This window comes from Ranitomeya variabilis, chromosome 5 (assembly GCF_051348905.1).
Source record: "Ranitomeya variabilis isolate aRanVar5 chromosome 5, aRanVar5.hap1, whole genome shotgun sequence".
Taxonomy (NCBI): Eukaryota; Metazoa; Chordata; class Amphibia; order Anura; family Dendrobatidae; genus Ranitomeya; species Ranitomeya variabilis.
The window spans coordinates 565,169,265-565,184,715 of NC_135236.1; the positions used below are offsets into that span (position 1 = coordinate 565,169,265).

Consider the following 15,451-nt stretch of genomic DNA (forward strand, 5'->3'; position numbering starts at 1 on the left):
TGTATATATACACTGCACAGTACCTCTCCCCTGTATATATACACTGCAGAATTTACAATAGCTATCACTCATGTAAGAAGTGAAATCTGGCATTGTACTATACCTATATTTCTCCGCTGTATCTGGGCATCATGAATCGTGATATATTTTAAAGGGGGGGGGGGGGGGGGCCCACTGAGACTCTTTCGCCCGGGGCCCTCAAAAACCTGGAGCCGGCCCTGCACCCTGCGCTGCGGCCCGTGGGACAGGCGGAACCCTGCAATGTTGTGGCGACAACAACCTCCAGTAGCGGCGCCTCACACACGGCCGGCAGGCAGCGCGCTGCGTCACGTGATTGGGATGTCACATGACACATACACGTCAGAGGAGCCTGAGAGCGGACGGAGCTGCGGCTTCCCTCCCGCAGTGAGCGCCCCGGAGGACGAGTGTCGGTGCAGCGCTATGGACGGCAGGTACCCCGAGTACCAGATCCGATACTACCCCGGCTGGGTTGCGCTGGTGCAGGTAAGGACGGACATGTTACCCAGGCCTCAGTCCTAGTGACTGCCCGTCCGGTGTAATGCACGCTGCGGCTTATACTATGTACCCGGCTAGGGGGGGGGGAGGGCGCACTCTGCTGTGACACACCCCTCTTTCCGGGAAGTGGTGTGTGCAGGATGTCAGCGCTGCTCATAGTGCTGCGGGCGGCATCGGTGCGCTGGTGATGGAGGGGCGTCCTGTTATCTGGGAGTCTGTCTGTCGGTCTGCTCTATCGGAAATTACTAGTGTAGATGTAGTCACTGGTGTTGGATGGAAGACTACGCACATAAAGGACTCTACAATGTGTCACTTTACAGGTGTGTGCTGCAGAATGTGTGCAGATGTGTAACTGCAGGTGTGTGCTGCAGAATGTATGCAGATGTGTAACGTTACAGGTGTGTGCTGCAGAATGTGTGCAGATGTGTAACGTTACAGGTGTGTGCTGCAGAATGTGTGCAGATGTGTAACGTTACAGGTGTGTGCTGCAGAATGTGTGCAGATGTGTAACGTTACAGGTGTGTGCTGCAGAATGTGTGCAGATGTGTAACGTTACTGGTGTGTGCTGCAGAATGTGTGCAGATGTGTAACGTTACAGGTGTGTGCTGCAGAATGTGTGCAGATGTGTAACGTTACAGGTGTGTGCTGCAGAATGTGTGCAGATGTGTAACGTTACAGGTGTGTGCTGCAGAATGTGTGCAGATGTGTCACGTTACAGGTGTGTGCTGCAGAATGTGTGCAGATGTGTAACGTTACAGGTGTGTGCTGCAGAATGTGTGCAGATGTGTAACGTTACAGGTGTGTGCTGCAGAATGTGTGCAGATGTGTAACATTACATGTGTGTGCTGCAGAATGTGTGCAGATGTGTCACTTTACAGGAGTGTGCTGCAGAATGTGCGCAGATGTGTTACTTTACAGACGTGTGCTGGAGAATGTTTGTGCATGTATGCAGCTCTTTTCTGTACAGACAACCTGAGGGATGCACTCGGCTCAAGCCTCGGCCTTGTAAATCAGTGTGGACATGATGCACTACATGACTGAACAGGACTAGATGGCGGCTTTTTTCTGGATGCGTCGTGCATGCTGTTGTATTTCTAGTGCAGCTCTGTGAATTTCACTTTCTTCGGCACATTTATAATTGGCGCTCTGCTGTAATACGTAATTCCACATTATTGGATGACATGCAAGCCCCATGCTTTCCATGCACTTAGTGCAATTCTGAAGCTTTCCCCACTGAAGCCAGTAGAGAATTGGTGTAGTCATGAAATATCGCCTGCTGCGGCTTTGTGGCCTCCCAGTATGCCCTGAGTTTTTGGCAACATTATGTGAATGTCTTTTTCTTTCTTTCATTGGCCATAATCTTTTCAGACTTTGGTCCAAGTTCCATCACTTCTCCTGTAAAGGAGAAGTTGTTTTTCCAGCATCTACTATCAAACATCTGTGATGGCATCTAAGTACCGTCTGATTTTTTTTTTTTTCTTGCAGAACTATAGACTTCCACTGGGGAATTTGATACTACACTTGGATCAATATCTAATCTGTCTCCTCGATTTTTCATGAACCGCTTGGTCCGACATAAGAAATATCAAATATGTGAACAGCTCTATCATAAGGACTAGATCTATCTGTGAAAGACTGACGTATGAATGAGCCCATAGGCTGTTTGTCACGTCATCAGGGCCTTGTGTCCATCTCCTCTCACCCTAAAGGCCATTCAGATGAATTTTCATCCATGTGATACATGGACCTGGACATCCCTGTTTTCTCAGAATCCGAGTCTCTGTTTGTGGCTGACAGAGGTTTCTTGTGGACCTAATCTCGGTGATGTCAATAAGCCTTGAGGGTCAGATCCGGATTCCCTATGTAAGTAAGGCTATGTGCACACGGTGTTCTTCGGATACAGAGTTTTCCAAGACGAAGCCCCTTCAGGAACAAGCCTATGTTTTTCTGTAGTATCTTCTCTAGGCTATTGCTGTCATTCTTGCGGCATCTTTCTTCTGTGACATATAGAGAGCGTTCAGCTTCTTTTAACCACTTAAGGCTACTTTCACACTAGCGTCGTGCACTGCACGTCGCTATGTGACGTTGCAGCGCATCGATGCTAGCGTTGAAAGCGCCGCACAACGGGGGCAGCGGATGCTGTTTTACATCGCATCCGCTGCACCATTGTGAGGTGCGGGGAGGCGGGGGCGGAGTTCCGGCCGCGCATGCGCGGTCGGAAAAGACGCTTGCGACGCACAAAAAAACGTTACATGTAACGTTTTTTTGTGCCGACGCAACCGTCGGCCGACGGTTGCGAATTGTGGCAATGCGTTGCACTGCGTCGCTAATACACGTCTATGGAGAAAAAACGCATCCTGCAAGCACTTTTGCAGGATGCGTTTTTTCTCCAGAACGACGCATAGCGACGTGCAGTGCACGACGCTAGTGTGAAAGTAGCCTTAGTGACACAAGGTGCAACACTTGGTTTTGGCATTGCTGTGCGCTATGTTCATTTTATGGAGTTCTTTTTCAAGACATCGTTTGCACATACCCTTAGCATGGTAGAGGTGATAAATGGCAACCAGAGCATGTACTGTACAGAATATGGGCTCGCTTACATTGGTGTATAATCTAAAGGAGTACAATGCGAGAAAATCTCAAATTGAAATCTGACCAGTGTTTTTCAATGAGGCACAGCAGATCTATGAATTTTTGTTTTGTTTTGTTTTTTTTCTAATGCCGATTCAACTTGAGAAAAAAATCACAGTATGCTGCGATCTGCAGCGTATATAGTACGGCGCGCACCCATTCAAATTACTGGGTGTGTGCAAAACATTGGGCTACACTCAGATGACATCTGAGTGCAGTCCGATAGTCACCACGACAGGCAATGTAGAAGATGGAATAATCTCTCCTTCTTCTCACTTGTGACCCGTTTCTCACATGTGAGAGGATCGGATCACAGTAAAATGACACTTGGCTCATGCTCGTAGCAGAGTTTGAGCTGAGTATCATTTGCATATTGCATTGGATGCTACAGTGGCATGTAAAAGTTTGGGCACCACTGGATAAAATTATGGTTCTTGTGAACAGGTAAGCATTTTGAGGATGAAATGTAAAAGGCCTGTATTTTAGTCAAAAAAAAATAAAAAGTCCTCTACCTGAGGCCTCGGAGTTTGAGGGTTCTGCGCAGGATCTTAGTTGTTCCCAGCATTGCTCTTTTCTGGACAGAGAGCTCAGATGTTGCTCCTGGTATCTGTTGTAGCCATTCTTCCAACTTAGGTTATGGGTCACTGCTCCAAGGGCTCCTATCACCACTGGAATCACTGCTGCCTTCACCTTCCACATCTTCTCCAGTTCTCCTTTGAGGCCCTGGTATTTCTCCAGCTTCTCATATTCCTTCTTTCTGATGTTGCTGTCACTTGGCACTGCCACATCTATTATCATTGCTGTCTTCTGATCCTTGTCTACTATCACAATGTCTGGTTGGTTAGCCAACACCTTCTTATCCTATATGTATGTGTGTGTGTTTTATATGTATAGTCATAGGAAAGGCTGGGTGATGCAAATTTCCCAGCTTTATAAAAAAACCTACTTCCTCTAACCTTGTGCCAGAAAACATCATCCAAGGGTTCTTCTAAGGCCGGGGTCACACTAGACCGTAATACGGACGAGTGCTATGCGATAAAAAATCGCATAGCACTCGGCCCAATGTTAATCTATGGTCCAGCTCCCATCATCCGATATTTTCTCCACCGTATTTCGGATCCGAGGGAACTCGCAGCAGGCTGCGATTGTCAGCGTAGCTCGGCCGAGACTCGCCAATGAAAGTCTATGGGTGCGAGAAAAATACGGATTCCACACGGACCAGCAGTGTGACTTGCGAGAAATACGCAGCGGTGTTAGTGAAAAGTCGGTAATTCAATTGCCGGCTTTTCATTTCTCCTGCACAAACCCGACAGGATATGAGACATGGTTTACATACAGTAAACCATCTCATATCCCCTTTTTTTTGCATATTCCACACTACTAATGTTAGTAGTGTGTATGTGCAAAATTTCAGCGCTGTAGCTGCTAAAATAAAGGGTTAAATGGCGGAAAAAATTGGCGTGGGCTCCCGCGCAATTTTCTCCGCCAGAGCGGTAAAGCCAGTGACTGACGGCAGATATTAATAGCCAGGAGAGGGTCCATGGTTTTTGGCCCCCCCGTGGCTAAAAACATCTGCCCCCAGCCACCCCAGAAAAGGCACATCTGAAAGATGCGCCTATTCTGGCACTTGGCCACTCTCTTCAAACTCCCGTGTGGCGGTGGGATATGGGGTAATGAAGGGTTAATGCCACCTTGCTATTGTAAGGTGACATTAAGCCAGATTAATAATGGAGAGGTGTCAATTATGACACCTATCCATTATTAATCCATTTGTCTGAAAGGGTTAAAAAACACACACACACATGATTAAAAAGTATTTTAATGAAAGAAACAAACAGGTTGTTTTAATAATTTATTGCTCTCTCAATCCATCAGCAACACCCTCGCTTGGCAAAATAATAAACACACAATATACATACCTTCTGATGTCCTATCACGTCCCACGAGGTAATCCATCTGAAGGGGTTAACTAATATTACAGGCATGAGCAGGGCCGGCGTCAACACCCGGCCTAGCCGGGCAATTGCCGGGGCCCTGACGAGACAGGGGGGCCCACTCACACAGTCATAGAGCCATCTGGCTGCTTTAACCCTTTCTACCCTTTCAATTTGCGCTGGCACAAGCATCTTCTCACTGTCAGTGCAGGGCCAGGCACACATAGGGGTTAATTAAGGACACAGCCAGCGTGACATTGTGGGCAGAGAGTTCTCCTGCTCTGAATCTCCTGACTGTGTGCACTCCTGAACTTATCAAGGAGACCGAGCTCCTACCAGCACCTGAGTGAGTGCAATGCTATATCGCTGTATGTTCTGACAGTCTGGGACTGGGTGACCTGGGGCGGCCATGGGCTGGGCGGCTGCAGCTGATATATATATACTACAGCAGCCTCCCAGCCCAGGCCCCCAGCACAGCCTGTATAGATACAGTGTATATAATATATATATATATACAGGACAGGTGCTGGGGGCCTGGGCTGGGCGGCTGTTGAAGTATATACACTGCACAGTACCTCTCCCCTGTATATATACACTGTACAGTACCACTCCTGTCCTGTATATATACACTGCACAGTACCACTCCCCTGTATATATACACTGTACAGTACCACTCCTGTCCTGTATATATACACTACACAGTACCACTCCTCCTGTCCTGTATATATACACTGCACAGTACCACTCCTCCTGTCCTGTATATATACACTGCACAGTACCACTCCTCCTGTCCTGTATATACACACTGCACAGTACCGCTCCTCCGTTCCTGTGTATATATACACTGCACAGTACCACTCCTCCTGTCCTGTATATATACACTGCACAGTACCACTCCTCCTGTATATATACACTGCACATTACCATATCTCCTGTCCTGTATATATACACTGCACAGTACCACTCCTCCTGTCCTGTATATATACACTGCACAGTACCTCTCCTCCTGTATATATACACTGTACAGTACCACTCCTCCTGTATATATACACTGCATAGCACCACTCCTCCTGTATATATACACTGCACAGTACCACTCCTCCTGTGTATATATACACTGCACAGTACCACTCCTCCTGTATATATACACTGCATAGCACCACTCCTCCTGTATATATACACTGTACAGTACCACTCCTCCTGTCCTGTATATATACACTGCACAGCACCACTCCTCCTGTCCTGTATATATACACTGCACAGTACCACTCCCCCTGTATATATACACTGCACAGTACCTCTCCTCCTGTATATATACACTGCATAGCACCACTCCTCCTGTATATATACACTGTACAGTACCACTCCTCCTGTGTATATATACACTGCACAGTACCACTCCTCCTGTATATATACACTGCATAGCACCACTCCTCCTGTATATATACACTGTACAGTACCACTCCTCCTGTATATATACACTGCACAGTTCCACTCCTCCTGTATATATACACTGTACAGTACCACTCCTCCTGTATATATACACTGCACAGTACCTCTCCTCCTGTATATATACACTGTACAGTACCACTCCTCCTGTATATATACACTGCACAGTACCACTCCCCTGTATATATACACTGCACAGTACCACTCCTCCTGTATATATACACCGCACAGTACCACTGCTCCTGTATATATACACTACACAGTACCACTCCTCCTGTATATATACACTGCACAGTTCCACTCCTCCTGTATATATACACTGTACAGTACCACTCCTCCTGAATATATACACTGCACAGTTCCACTACTCCTGTATATATACACTGTACAGTACCACTCCTCCTGTATATATACACTGCACAGTACCTCTCCTCCTGTATATATACACTGTACAGTACCACTCCTCCTGTATATATACACTGCACAGTACCACTCCCCTGTATATATACACTGCACAGTACCACTCCTCCTGTATATATACACTACACAGTACCACTCCTCCTGTATATATACACCGCACAGTACCACTGCTCCTGTCCTGTATATAGACTGCACAGTACCACTCCTCCTGTATATATACACCGCACAGTACCACTCCTCCTGTATATATACACTGCACAGTACCACTCCCCTCTATATATACACCGCACAGTACCTCTCCTCCTGTATATATACACTGCACAGTACCGCTCCTCCTGTATATATACACTGCACAGTACCTCTCCCCTGTATATATACACTGCACAGTACCTCTCCTCCTGTATATATACACTGTACAGTACCTCTCCCCTGTATATATACACTGCACAGTACCGCTCCTCCTGTATATATACACTGCACAGTACCTCTCCCCTGTATATATACACTGCACAGTACCTCTCCTCCTGTATATATACACTGTACAGTACCTCTCCCCTGTATATATACACTGCACAGTACCGCTCCTCCTGTATATATACACTGCACAGTACCACTCCTCCTGTATATATACACTGTACAGTACCTCTCCCCTGTATGTATACACTGCACAGTACCGCTCCTCCTGTATATATACACTGCACAGTACCTCTCCTCCTGTATATATACACTGTACAGTACCTCTCCCCTGTATATATACACTGCACAGTACCGCTCCTCCTGTATATATACACTGCACAGTACCGCTCCTCCTGTATATATACACTGCACAGTACCACTCCTCCTGTATATATACACTGCACAGTACCTCTCCCCTGTATATATACACTGCAGAATTTACAATAGCTATCACTCATGTAAGAAGTGAAATCTGGCATTGTACTATACCTATATTTCTCCGCTGTATCTGGGCATCATGAATCGTGATATATTTTAAAGGGGGGGGGGGGGGGGGCCCACTGAGACTCTTTCGCCCGGGGCCCTCAAAAACCTGGAGCCGGCCCTGGGCATGAGCTGCGCTAAACCACTCGCTCGTGCCTGTAATCCCCGGGTGCTGAAAGGAAAGCAGAGTGATCTATACTTACATTCAGTCGCGGTGATGCACCCCTGCTGGATGTTCTCATGAACTGCAGCCTGGGAACTTTTTCCCACGCTCCAGGTCATATGAGGACATCCACCAGGGGGCGCATCACCGCGACTGAAGGAAATGTAGGTCAATGACCTACATTTCCTTCATTCGCCGGGGAATTACAAGCACGAGCACAGCTGCATTTGCAGGGCTCCTGCTTGTAAATTAATTTAACCCCTTCAGATGGATTACCTCGTGGGATGTGACGGGTCAGCAGAAGGTATGTATATTGTGGGTTTATTGTTTTGCCAAGCGAGGGCCTGCAAATGGATTGAGAGAGCAATAAAATATTAAAACAACCGCTGTGTTTATTTCATTAAAATACTTTTAAATCATGTGTGTATGTTTTTTTTAACTCTTTCAAACAATTGGATTAATAATGGATAGGTGTCATAATTGACGCCTCTCCATTATTAATCTGGCTTAATGTCACCTTACAATAGCAAGGTGGCATTAACCCTTCATTACCCCATATCCCACCGCTACACGGGAATGGGAAGAGAGTGGCCAAGTGCCAGAATAGGCGCATCTTCCAGATGTGCCTTTTCTGGGGTGGCTGGGGGCAGATGTTTTTAGCCACGGGGGGGCCAATAACCATGGACCCTCTCCTGGCTATTAATATCTGCCGTCAGTCACTGGCTTTACCACTCTGGCGGAGAAAATTGTGCGGGAGCCCACGCCAATTTTTTCCGCCATTTAACCCTTTATTTTAGCAGCTACAGCGCTGAAATTTTGCACATACACACTACTAACAGTAGTGTGGAATATGCAAAAAAAAAGGGGATATGAGATGGTTTACTGTATGTAAACCATGTCTCATATCATGTCGGGTTTAGGCAGGAGAAATGAGAAGCCGGCAATTGAATTAGCGGCTTTTAACATATCTAGTGCTGAATTAAATATAAATACAGAATATATATATATATATATATATGTGTCTCAATGACATATACATATATATATATATATATATATATATATATATATACATACATACTGTATATATGTTTTAACGAACATTTGAGCACATAAATCCATTAGATGTCGGTTTTGCAAGCCTGCGAGAAAATCTCGGCATACGGATGTCACACGGATGTCAAAGGGATCATTTGATGCGAGGAAATCGCATCCTCGCACTGCACACGGATCACTGTTTTTGAAACATTTGTGCGATTCTCGGACCGTTTTATTATACGTTAAGTGTGTCCCCGGCCTAAGCAGCTACCTACCACTCTGAAAATAAAAATGGTGGAGGCCCACAAAGCCGAAGAGTATAAGAAGACAGCTAAGCGTTTTCAAGTTGCCCTCTCCTCAATTCATAAGGTAATTAAGAAATGGCACTTAACAGGAACAGTGGAAGTCAAGATAAGGTCTGGAAGACCAATCAAAGTTCCAGTGAGATCTGCTTGTAGGATTGCTAGTGAGGCAAATCAGAACCCCACTTGACTGCAAAATACCTTCAGAAAGATTTAGCAGACTCTGGAGTTATGGTACATTGTTCTTCTATTCAGAGACACCTGTGGAAATATGGCCTTCATTAAAGAGCCATCAGAAGAAAACCTCTCCTGCATCCTCACCATAAAATTCAGCGTCAGAAATTTCCAAAATGAATCAGGCTTGTTTAAATGTTCTTTTGTATACAAGTTCTGTGGACCCATAAGAATAAAATGGAACACTTTGGCCACAATGATCAAAGGTATGTGTGGAGAAAAAAGGACACAATATTTCAGTAAAAGAACATCTCACCAACCATTAAGCATGGGGGTGGATCAATTATGCTTTGGGGTTGTGCTGCAGCCATTAGCGTGGGGAACATTTCACGGTAAAAGGGAAGAATGGATAGATATGATGGAAGTCATGAAGAGAAGATATCCCTGTATGCGGACGATGTATTTTTATTTCTAGAAGATGCGCAGGAGTCTTTGAGAGTGACTATTAATAGCATTACTAAATTTGGGGCTCTTTCGGGACTGTCTACTAACTGGGACAAGTCTGTATTGTTTCCCTTGGACATGGCGGCTTTTCTGACACTTGACCCTGGGATCCCCTTAAGGGTGGTACATGAGTTTAAATATTTGGGTATCGTGGTTTCGGACAAAATAGAGGACTATGTGTGTCTCAACCTGACTCCTTTGCTTGGGAAATTTCAGCAGAAGATTGGAGCCTGGAAGAAACTAATTCTGTCTGTGGCAGGTAGAGTCAATCTGATCAAAATGATACTTATGCCTCAGCTCCTCTATATACTGCATAATGCTCCAGTGTGGCTGGCACAGAGCAAATTTTATAGAATTAATACTCTATTTAGGGATCTGATTCGGAAGGGTGGACAGGTATGCATCAAATTAGAGCATCTGCAGAGATCAAAGGACGAGGGTGGTTTGGCGGTCCCTAACCCCTGGATATATTATATAGCGTCCCAGTGTCAGCATATGGTGGGCTGGAGAGAATCTAGCCAAAATACATCAGCTGGGATAATCACTGAATATATAGTGGGGAAGGGTCCATTGTTGGCTAGTTTGGAAGCGGGTAGCTTTAGATTGAACCAAGAAAAATTCCCATCCATAGTTATGATGGGGAAAGTTTAGCAGAAAATTAAACAGTGGAGGGGGTGACAGAATTTACGCGATATGCGTTAATTTGGTTTGACCCTAGAATGACGGAGTTCATGAGATTGCGGGGGTTTGGCCAGTGGAGGCGTATTGGCATTTGGTTCATGTATCAGTTATTCGATGGTGGTGTTATTAAAACGTTTGAAATGCTCAGGAATGAGTTTCCTCTAAGGCTACTTTCACACTAGCGTTAACTGCAAACCGTCTCAAAACGTCTTTTTTGCCGAAAAAACGGATGCGTCAAAAAAGTGCAAAACGGTGACAAACGTATGCCACGCATACAGCATTTCGACGGATACGTCGCAAATCCGCTAAACGTTTCCGTCGAAAATACTGGATGCGTTGCATACGTTGTATCCGTTTTTACCATCCGTTGCATCCGTTTTTACGACGGATCCGTTTTTAAAATGGGAGGCTCCCAAATTTGATTGGCTACTGGAAAATATGGAAAACTATATAGTTACTGTTTTTACAGCCCATCTTTGAGGGTTTTAGTTTTGTGGCAGCGATGGAAGGTGTTCTTGGGAGGATTGCTAGTTTGGATACCGACGTTATCTTTGAGACGAATCGCCTGGATATCATAGTGCGGGAGAAGGAGGCGGCAGCGGAAAGACGTAGGATGCTTCTGCAGCAACGGAGACGACTCTGGATACATCCGATTAATGAACTACGGATGACTCGGGGTGTCCAGTCCACTCTGTACCTGGAGTTGCGGCACAATCCACACAAATTCTACAATTACGTGCGGATGAGGATGGAACATTTCGACTTTTTGCTTCAAAAACTGGAGGATGTCATCCGAAGACAGGACACAAGGATGAGGCTTGCCATCACACCGGCGGAGCGGCTGATGGTGACCCTGCGGTAAGCCTCTTTTTTTTCCTGTCATTGGTCATTTTTAATGTTATATTACATGCTGCAGACAATACTGCGCTGGCATACTGCGCACTATTTTCTGCAGCATGTAATTTTGGTTTTCTTTGCGGCCATTCCACTGCTTTTTTTAAATGTCATTGCTGATATTGAATGTTATATAACAGACTGCAGAAAATACTGCGCTGAAATATTGCGTTGCATTTTCCGCAGTTTTTTTTTTTTTTTTGGGTTTGATGACATGCAACTGCTTTTTTTCTCTCATTGGTCATTTTGAATGTTATATTACATGCTGCAGACAATACTGCGCTGCCATACTGCGCACTATTTTCTGCAGCATGTAATTTTGGTTTTCTTTGCGGACATTCCACTTTTTTTTTACACCGGTTTCATGCTGGTTTTATTGGGTGTCCCGTCCTTAAAAAAAAATTAACAGTGCCATATTGAAACTTGTTGGTCTGTGCAATTTTTTCTAACATTTTTTTTTTTTTTTTAAGTTTCCTAGCTACGGGTGAATCTATGACTTCGCTCCATTACCAATTCAGGCTGGGCATTTCCACTATTTCCGGAATAGTGAAGGACACATGTCGGGCTATTTGGACCACTTTGCAACCAGAGTATATCCCCCAACCATCCATGGACATCTGGTTGCGAAGTGCAGAAGAGGAATTTCCCTAATTGTGTGGGTGCAGTTGACGGGAAACACATAAGGATTGCGAAACCGGCAGGAACAGGATCGGAGTATTATAATTACAAGAAGTATTTCTCCATCGTCCTTATGGCTATTGCAGATGCCAACTGCAGGTTCCTTGCCGTGGACATAGGAGCGTATGAACGGTCCAACGATTCGCAAGTTTTTAAAAACTCACCAATGGGTCGTTGCCTTTATGGAGAGAGCTACGATTTCCCGTCAGCCAGACCACTGCTAGGAACAAGTGAACCAGCCATGGAATATGTCTGTGTAGGTGATGAAGCCTTTCAACTCTCGCCGCACCTACTGAAACCGTACAGTAGCCGGAACTTAACCCATACCAAGCGGGTCTTTAATTACCGGCTTACTAGAGCACGAAGAGTAGTGGAGTGTTCTTTTGGCATATTGACGGCGAAGTGGCGAGTTCTGCTGACGGCAATCAAACTGAAAACCACAACTATAGACGAGGTTGTTAAAGCCGGTGTGGTGCTCCACAACTTTGTCCTTTCAAAGGAGCCAGTTTCCTTGGATGACGAAGAGTTGGAGACAACCTTGTGGGACTACCGCAGCAGCTCGGTTCGCTCTACAGGTTCTGTTACAAGGATGAGGGACCAGTTTGCCGATTATTTTGTGTCACCTGTCGGGCGGATCCCATGGCAAGACATGATTGTTTAACCTGTTTTCCATGTGTTTGTTTATGTAAAAAATGTGTTTCTTCAGAAAAAAAAAAAAAGGAAAAAAAACAAATTACAAAAGAGTGGTTTTCTTGCTAGTAAAACCAATATTTTATACCTGTGACACGTCTGGTGTTTATTTTTATTTTACCTTTGTTATTAGTTACCATATGACCTTAATAAATCCACACACACACAGAGTAGAATTTTAATCAAACTTAATTTTATTGGAAATCTTTTTTCAAAACTTTATTTTATTTCCAAAAACCATATATATATATTTTTTTTCTGTTCAAACTTTCATAAAAAATAGTTTTTACATTTTTGGGTAGAAAATAACTTTAACAAACAGCCGTTTATAGGTCTTGAAAGTGTGGGGTGGAGATACGAGGGGAGGAGGGGCTGGAAGGTTGGACCACGTAGATAGGTGGGGAAACCCTACTTGTTTGGGGTGCAGTGGAAGGGGGGGGTAAAACCAGGAGGCTGACCAGAGGGGGGTGGTGTTGGGGTAGGGGGAATACTTATTGGGGAAGGGAAGCTGGGCAAGGAAGAAAACACTGGGGAAGGAATTTGGTTTTGGGGCCGGGATGGGTATGGGGACTGGGTTGGGTATTGTGACTGGGTTGGGTAGTGGGACTGGGTTGGGTAATGGGGCTGACGTGGGGTTTGTGGCTGGGTTTGGTAATGGTGCTGGTGTGGGGATTGGGGCTGGGTTTGGTAATGGTGCTGGTGTGGGTATTGGGGCTGGGTTTGGTAATGGGGGGGTATGGTGTGGAAATGGGGCCTGGGGTTGGGCATGGTGTGGAAATGGGGCCTGGGGTGGGGCCTGGGGTGGAAATGGGGCCTGGGGTGGAATTGTAGTGGATGTGTGGGGAGGTGTGTGGGTCGATTGGGGCTCGTTAATGGCCTGCAGTAGAGCATTATGGCAGGTATTCATTACCCGCATCTGTTGCTCAAAAGAAAGCTTCTCCATGCTCCTGAGCATGGATTGGAAAAAAATATTGGCCGGATCTGGACTTACAGCTGAATGCAGCCTATCCAAGCGACTGCTGGTTTCCTGGCTTGTTTCACTGATGCGTGATTGCACCATGTTGAAACCAGCAGTCACTTGCTCTCCCAAAATTTTGAAAGAGCCTTGGAAGGATGCATTCAGGTGTAAGAACTCAGGAGCATAGCTCCTTTCCTGACCCCTCTGTCGCTGCCGCCAAGAACCTAATGGTGGTCTAGAGGTGGCAGGATCAGAGGGGTGGGGTAAAGGGAACGCTAACTGTTCAGCATCAGATGCGAGCAATGAAGGCTGCAATAATGCTCCACTGCTTGGGGCGGATGAAGTGGAGGGGACAGAGGGGTCAGAGGAGGGGACAGAGAGGTCAGAGGAGGGGTCAGTGGTGTGGGGCCTATCGACGTGGCCCTCAGTGGCGGACTCAGGAGGGATCGCTCCAGAGGGCGCAGAGGAAGATGCAGGCGCCCGGTGGCTGGAGAAGGTGCTGTGAAAGAAAAAACAAAAGAAATTAATACATTGATATGAAAAAGCCCTGACTGAAAGCAAACTAAGTAGACAGGTTAACATGGTTATTAGTGGGCTGTAGAATACTTACACTCTGCTCAGCATTGTTCGCCTCAGGAAGGAGAGGGCCGGGCCATGTTTATATTTGCTCTTCCTTCCTGCAGAGCCACTCGGGGCCTGCATCTCCGCGTTGAATTCCCTCTTAAAGCGATCCCTCAGTGACCGCCACCGCTTCCTAACCTTTCCACCTGTGAAGACAAGAATAATAAGAAAAAAAAAATTGGTAAATGCAATACATTACAGTCAGCTCAAAACATCACTGGAAAGTGAATACTTACCTAGTTTGCTCAGCTGCTGAGGATGAAGGCTCTCCCACCTTGGAAAGAGGTTGTGACACACTTCGTCCCAGAGCCGACGGGTGACACCGGTATCGGAATGCTTGCGGTCAGCCATGTTCCACAGCGGCTCCCGCTCGCGAACCTCCTCGATGAGACCATCTATGTCGATGTCGTCATCATCGTCATCGTACTCTACGGCGGGAGCACGCTGTGAAGCCTGTGCCAAAAAAAAAGAAAAACAAACAAATTATTACACTGAAACACTAAAGTACCAATAGAATCCCCCTCCCAACAAAAAAAACTCACTGATGGCCGACCGCGGCGACGAGTCCGCCGACTCTGGGAGTGTCTGGGAGAACCTTCAGCGGCAGCAGCAGGAGACTGAAATAAAGGAAACAAATTCTCAGTAATGTAGGCATATATTTTCTGTGTTTAGTTATGTATGAAAATCTGTTTTGTGTATGGTGCAGTGTGATGTGCGAAGCAACTGTTTCACCACTACTTACACTTGGTTCCTCCTCCACTTGCATCTCTCCACCTGTCTCACCCCCTTCTGACAGCTCCTCATCTGATTCAGCTTCCTGTTGAAACATAATTTATGCATGTAGTTATCCATAAAAATG

General features: G+C 45.8%; 1 protein-coding gene across 2 annotated transcripts in view; it reads left to right on the forward strand.

Moving 5' to 3' along the window:
• Window positions 1–245: 245 nt before the first annotated feature.
• The window catches only part of MAT2B (methionine adenosyltransferase 2 non-catalytic beta subunit), a 56,387-nt gene continuing 41,181 nt past the window's right edge, over window positions 246–15,451 (forward strand). The window contains exons 1-2 of one of the 2 annotated variants that reach the window (XM_077265975.1): window positions 645–836; window positions 2,002–2,379. In XM_077265975.1, the coding sequence (XP_077122090.1) occupies window positions 2,341–2,379 (39 nt within the window). In that variant the 5' untranslated portion in view covers window positions 645–836; window positions 2,002–2,340. Of the gene's footprint in view, window positions 505–644; window positions 837–2,001; window positions 2,380–15,451 lie in introns of those variants that run through there. The other variant, XM_077265974.1, reaches the window with a different exon arrangement.